This window comes from Limanda limanda, chromosome 4 (assembly GCF_963576545.1).
Source record: "Limanda limanda chromosome 4, fLimLim1.1, whole genome shotgun sequence".
Lineage (NCBI taxonomy): Eukaryota > Metazoa > Chordata > Actinopteri > Pleuronectiformes > Pleuronectidae > Limanda > Limanda limanda.
This window is the reverse complement of record NC_083639.1, coordinates 13,226,687-13,233,747: the sequence shown is the minus strand read 5'-3', so window position 1 is coordinate 13,233,747 and position 7,061 is coordinate 13,226,687. Positions and strand designations below refer to the sequence as shown.

The 7,061-nt window shown below is 41.7% G+C and overlaps 1 protein-coding gene across 1 annotated transcript; it reads right to left on the bottom strand.

Annotated features, from left to right (window-relative positions):
• Window positions 1–361: 361 nt before the first annotated feature.
• LOC132999821 (heme transporter hrg1-A-like) lies at window positions 362–7,061 on the bottom strand. The gene is made up of 3 exons (XM_061069596.1): window positions 6,508–7,061; window positions 2,666–2,833; window positions 362–1,506 (listed from the first exon to the last, which is right to left on the bottom strand). Exons 1-3 carry the CDS (start codon window positions 6,644–6,646, stop codon window positions 1,370–1,372), a joined length of 444 nt encoding a protein of 147 aa, XP_060925579.1. The 5' UTR covers window positions 6,647–7,061; the 3' UTR covers window positions 362–1,369.

Sequence of the window (7,061 nt, the reverse complement as noted above, 5' to 3'; positions counted from 1 at the left end):
CTCTCATGGCACAAATCCCACTCTAATGCCCGACACTGACCCTCCTGACCCAGACTTAGAGGGAGAGGGAGAGAGAGAGAGAGAGAGAGAGAGAGAGAGAGAGAGAGAGAGAGAGAGAGAGAGAGAGAGAGAGAAACAGCACGTGGAGCACCTTCAGTCTGCTTCTTTAACACCTTCTCATGTTCTATGAAGATCAAAGTGAAAATAATAACTTGTTTTCTTCTGTCAATCTAATATTTTATAGGAACAGAAACTGTAAAAGATGTCGACACATTCCTTGTCATAAAAGAGGAACAGTTACGAATCACTGGCAAAGCTATTTTATAAGATTTCACTGCAAAAACGCACCAGCGCACAGGAAGATGTGAAAATTTTTTATTTTTTTATTAACGTGGCTCTCACACACACTCCTTCCTGTACAAACACACACACACACACACTTCCTCCCACACGTTATTGTTATGCTTCATTTCTCACATGGCAGTGAACAGAGATATAGAACAATTAAAGGAAGTAACACCAAAATAATCTCATTATTTCTGATGAGGACGATAAAAATTACCTTCAAACAACTGTGGCAGATCAAAGCCCTAAACTGAGCCATATTCTTAATTATGATTTCCGACACTTCTTACTCTTTTAAAGTAAAACGAATGTAAAAATCATTCTCATCAAAAAAAATGCCCTTTAATAGTTCAAAAACATGCTCAATCCAAACATGTGGTGCTTATTTGGGATTGCAAATAAGAACATTTGCTTGAGTGTTGCAGATTTGTCCTTTGCGAAACCCTGACGCTCTGTTGAAGCAGTGTTTAGATGAACAACATTAAAGCCTTGTATCACACATTCCTTCTTATATATATATATATATATATATATATATGTGCAACTAGTAATGTGCAACACGCCTGTCATACAGAAAAACCATAAAGAAAACACATAGAGGTAATATTACAAAGTTGGAATGTCAAGCACAAGTACTGTACATGTTATTTCATTATTGGAACAGTGGCTCCCTCTAGTGGCTGGACTGCAACTGATAAATACCACTGAGGAGTGTGTGGAAACGTGACAGTTCAAGATGATAGTTTGGAGTTGTTTTGTTTGGAGTGTGCAATATTGTAAAGATGATAAAACTGATCAAGGATCATATAAATCAGAGCATGACTGTTCTGTAAAGTTGTCAAGTCCACAACAAATCCTGCAGGTTTGGGGGGGAGACCCTGGTGAGACACTCACAGCAGAATTTCAAACTCCCCCCTGATTCCTCTTCCGATGTCCTCCGTCTCTCCCACGCTGTGATGCTCCGGGGTCAGAGGTCAGCACATGGAGTGAACAGTAGAGTCTGAGTGTATCACTGGTGATGACATCAGAAGTCGCTGAGGATGCTGATGTCGGCGAACTCTTTGCGGTAGCGGTGAGCGCACAGGGCGAGCAGGAAGGACCACTTCAGGGTCATCAAGCTCCACACACAGGACAGGTAGAGACTGTTGGGGTCAGTCAGGGCTGTGGGAGGGGGGGGGGGACACACACTGATTAGTATTCAGCAATCTGCATACTTTCTGCAGTGGTGTATTACTTCATTGCATTCACATGAACAGGACGCATGGAGGGACGACCTAAAACCACAATACCTCTGCCGCAGATGTTGATCTGCAGAGGCATAGAAATGTCCTTTAACTTCACACCTATATATACTATGATATTGTGAAAATATGGGATTTTTATTTATTTAAAGTACATTTATTTGTGATATTCCTAGTATCTCCAACATCAACTAATGTGAATTTACAGCATGTATTCATTTGGATCCTCGTCTACAACCTGTGGAGCTTCTGTAAATTTGCAAGTTCTGACATTTAAGAAATTAAAATAACTTCCTTGATACTTAATTTTGGAAGCAGCAAGCAGAAAGATTTTCACTTTCATCAAAACACCACTTTTAGCAGTTTGCTCGATGGAGCCCTGGCTCACAGTTGCGGTTCCACTTAATTCCAGAGATGTTGAGAACAGGGGTCTGATGATGCCGGCCTAGTTCCTCCACATTAAAGTCAGTGCAACACTTCCTGTACAGACCTGGCCCTTTGCACGAGGGCATTGTCAGGCTGAAACATGAAGGGGCTTTCCTCACACACACTTTGAAGCATGCTATTGTTTACTGCATATTTCTGTTTGTTGGAGCTTTAAGAGTAGAGGTGAAATGTAAGTAAGGGGTCCAGACCCGAGCCATGAAAGAAAAATACCCACCGGATTGTGGACAAATGCAGATTACAATTGATGTTCAACATTTAAGAGAGGGACAATAATTTGAAATTTAGATAGAAATAGAAATATCTCCATTGATAGTCGCCTTAAGAACTGACGAGCAATCATACACCATGTTTTGCGGACGAGATTAGAGATATGCTTTGTTAATTGATGTAACATAATAAGACATATTTAGTTGAAGTGGGGAAACTCTGCTTAGACCTTTATCCTGTAAGATTTTGGTGTATTGTGACTATTACTACACAGCGTTGAATACTTTGCGGCATTAACACATTTCATACAGGCTCCAGTACAGTGTAACACATCTGCACAACTCTACATTAACACATAAGAACAACAATGGGCACACTCAAACACACGGATACATGAAGCAGGACAGCGATGTAGAAGAACTTACACTCTTTGCTGCTGATGGCAACAGACAGGAAGGTGATGAAGGCTACGACTGCGAGCAGGGAGAAGAAGACCCCAATGAAGAAGAAGAACTTGAGGCCCTTCAGCCAGGTCCTCCAGTAGTCCTGCAGGTACATGATGTGAGTGATGAGGGCCCACAGTGCCAGCACACCTGAGTCAAACACACACAAACACACACAGTTAAATCTAAACCACTTTAAAAAGTCATTTTGTAACTCTTCAGGCCGCCTCCGTTTACATTATTCCAACATACACACACACTTTTGTACTTCTATCTTAGTGAGGGCACTTGTTGATATAATACATTCCCTAGCCCCCTACCCTAACCATCCAAACTAAATGCTTAAGACTAACCCTTACGTAAACCCTCAAACAACCCATTGAAGAAGTGAGGACTGGCCAAAATGTCCTCAGTTTCCAGAAATATCCTCACTCTGTAGGATCTATGCCTAAAATAGTCCTCACAAAGATATAAGTACAGGACCACACACACACACACACACACACACACACACACACACACACACACACACACACACACACACACACACACACACACACACACACACACACACACACACACACACACACACACACACACACACACACACACACACACACACACACACAAAATACACTCTCTGTCCCCATTGTTTTTTCATGTTATTGTTGTATTGTAATCATAGACTGTTTATAAAGAACGTAACACAGGGACTAAAAGTTCTGAAGAAGTACCACATTCGAAACATGCTGTTGCTTTTTTCAACAAGCCCTAAAGTCTGACAATAAGCAGACGTGGATGTTATTCAGGCAGCAAAGAGGCCTATAGTAATAAAAACAAATATTAAGCGCTCTTGACATTATTAGCATTAATTTTGATCCTACAAAAAAAACATAATTATTTGTATAACAGTCTCAGGAGTACAGCAAGATTGTCTCACTAATATTTGAGCAGTATTCTTTGTCCTTTCTAATACAGTTTACAATCCAGTCTCTTTCTCCCAATTTCAGAATCTGTCACCTTCACTGTCACGTACTGTGTGGAGTCGTTTTTATGTTAAGATACCGTGAAGCCAGAGTTTGCTGTAGTGATATAAACTGACTTGGTGGTTCAATATGATTTAAATTAGTATACCTGACTTTACAGAGATTTTAACAGAGGACCTGTATTTAATGGGCATCGCCTGTGTCTGGTTAATACCCAGTCCGCCTATAGAGTCTGTGTGGCGCCTGCTACCAATCCAGGATCAAAGATCAGCGCACTGCAGCCTTAATATTATTTAAAACTTATTAGAAAGCAGCTGACTCTCAAATCCTTGATCTCACAGATTCTTGGGTGCACCAAAAGACACATGCTTGAAGACTTCCTAGTTTTCTATCACTTACATTTGTATCTCTCTCTGCTTATTAACTAGCTGATTCTGGTTATTTTCAATGGCCAATCACAATCAGATTCTGCAATAATCCCATCCGCCAAATCATGCTGTTGCTGACTCTAAATCCTCCGTCAGCCGTCATTTTAGTGACCTGCTGTAAACCGCCTCTAACCCCAATCGCCTCCAGTCTTCATCCAAAGCCCTGGTCGAGTCCAGCAGAGTCACTCAACATCATGTCAGGGCCCTCGACCGCCACCAGTGTCTAGACCTCGGGGGGGGGGGGGGGGGGGGGGGGGGGTCTAGACACATAGAATTCCTATTCTACGTTCAGCTTTTCCCCCCTTTCATTCGAAACCCTAAAACATATGGTTCGAAACGCAAAACAGATACTTTACATATCCCATCACTTTCTTTTTGTGCATGACAATAAAAACGTTTGTTCAACTGTAACGTTGAAGTGTCTCCTGATTGAAGGGAAGTGACTAGAAACCAGTGGAACGATGGTGTTAAGATTATAATGGGATGCAACAGTCTCAGCTTTTTAAATGATCCAAAGCATTAGATGATCTGAGGAGTGACTGTGCATTTTCAGCAGCAGACATATCATGACACAGCATTTTGCCAAGTGCTGATCACTGAATCACACTTCTGCTTTTATGTTCTCACTTGTTCTTTGTTTTTTTTCTGTGAACATTTCACAATGAACTGGATGAAACTGAGACAGAGGGACCTGAACTAAATCAATCTGACTGCAGCCTCTGCTTCAGTCTCAGTGTTTCAGTGAATGTTTGGTGCAGATGGTTATTTAGTGACAGTAACACTTTCAGGATAGTGTGATGGTGGACACGCCAAATTCACACCCCCATTCACCATCATGCAATCAAAAAACAAAAAAAGGGATTATGTCTGTGTATAAACTAAGCTCACCTGTGAGGGTCACTGATCTTAGAAGTTGTGAAAGACTATGAATACTCCGGACTTAGGAACATTTGACCGCCCCTTATTTCTGATAAAAACTTCTGTGTGATCTATGATCAACTGGTCTTTTGAAAAAACACTAAAACTGATAACACTACTTACTGTGGTCGGAGGAGAGCAGAGTTTACAGATATGAACCTCAACTGTGGCTCAAAGGTCACGTGGCAGACTGTCGCCTAGTTGTTCATAAAACCAACTCCTCTAAACGAGCTCTAACATCATTTATGACACTACACACGTGTAAAATAAATGCTAAATCTATTTAAAAACACTGTAAAAAAATAAACTCGAAGGATCCAACAGTCAATTTAGTGCAGCACTGTTTACTGTACATTAACACCAACCACTTTACTTCACCTTTAAGCATTTCCATGCCCTCCCACCAAACAGTGGTTTATATTCTGCTGAGTAAACTATACAATTCACTTCAATTTAATAATGTGAAAGTCAAAAACATTCTTTGAAAAAAGGTTTAAATTAATTCGAAGTATGAATCATTTATATAAGTAAATTGTTTACACTGTACTTTAGATAATTTCTATTAGAGCATATTTGGGGAATAACCATAATAACAGACTAAACTAATAATTGATAAGGTAAGAGTAGCCTCTATTATTAAAGGTTTTCGATAATTAAGGCAATAAAAGAGTTAAGAATGTGAAACTTGCAGCAGGATGCTCTGCACTGTTATATAAAGGTTCAGTTTGTAGAATTTAGGAAACATTTAGTGGTGAAGTGTCATGTTGCAGCTAAACACCCCTCACCTCACCTCCGCCTTCCAAACATGACAGAAACCCCGTGGTAGCCTTCAGTTGTCATACAAACTAAAAAAAGGTGTTTAGTAGTTTGTTCAGTTTGGGCTACTGTTAAAAAACATTGCGGCCTCCGTAGAGAGGACCTGCTCACGATGTAAATATCAAATATTTTTGTAGAAAGGGCGAATTCTGGGGTAAAGTCAGTAGGATTAGCATTATTTATTTTCTGCCAATAGATCCCTTTCACCTTTAAGACAAAATGATCGAAATGATCACTACAGTCCTTCAAACACAAGTGTCTAACTCTATGGTGGGAATATAAACAGGATTGGTTTCCTGTCAGTGGGCTCAGACAGCTGCAGAATACATTCAGCGTGAGGAGGACGTCACTGCTGTTTATCTGCGGACTGGAATAAACACACGAACGTGACACAGACAAAACTGACACACACACACACACACACACACACACACACACACACACACACACACACACACACACACACACACACACACACACACACACACACACACACACACACACACACACACACACACACACACACACACACACACACACACACACACACACACACACACACACACACACACACACACACACACACACACACACACACACACACACACACACACACACACACACACACACACACACACACACACACACACACACACACACAGAGAGCAGTGTTTACCTGACAGTCCTCCCATGGTTGCAGTCCACGGCTGCTTGAACACGATGTTCCACACCAGAAAAGCAGAGCAGCCCATGATCGTACCGAACGAGGCGTACACGATACTGACGTGCGTTTTGTTTACAGCCATGATCAACATACAAAAACAATAACAAACACAAATGCGCCGCGAGGGGAGAGAAAGAGACACGAGCACAGGAGAAGCGAGTGTGAGAGACAGACAGAGAGCGAGAGATAGAGACAGAGGGGGGCGAGAGAGAGAGAGAGAGAGAGAGAGAGAGAGAGAGAGAGAGAGAGAGAGAGAGAGAGAGAGAGAGAGAGAGAGAGAGAGAGAGAAGCACAGGAGAAGCGAGTGAGTGGGAGAGCGAGAGACAATGAAAGAGAGACGACCACAGGAGCAGTGAGTGAGAGAGAGATACACAGAGATAGAGAGAGCTGACAATTTCAAAACAACTGCATCCGGTCAATCAAGCTGAGCCGCCCGACCCAGTGTCAACCTGCTGACTCACGGTTGTTGTCCCTGAGACTAAAGGGACACAGTGATTCTAGTTGTT

Excerpts from the sequence above, each read along its gene's own strand:
- LOC132999821 (XM_061069596.1), bottom strand. The coding sequence starts at position 6,646 with ATGTTGATCATGGCTGTAAACAAAACGCACGTCAGTATCGTGTACGCC. Across the intron at positions 2,834-6,507 it reads AACCATGGGAGGACTGTCAG|GTGTGCTGGCACTGTGGGCC; the intron begins GTAAACACTGCT and ends TGTTTGACTCAG. Across the intron at positions 1,507-2,665 it reads TGCCATCAGCAGCAAAGAGT|CCCTGACTGACCCCAACAGT; the intron begins GTAAGTTCTTCT and ends CCCCTCCCACAG.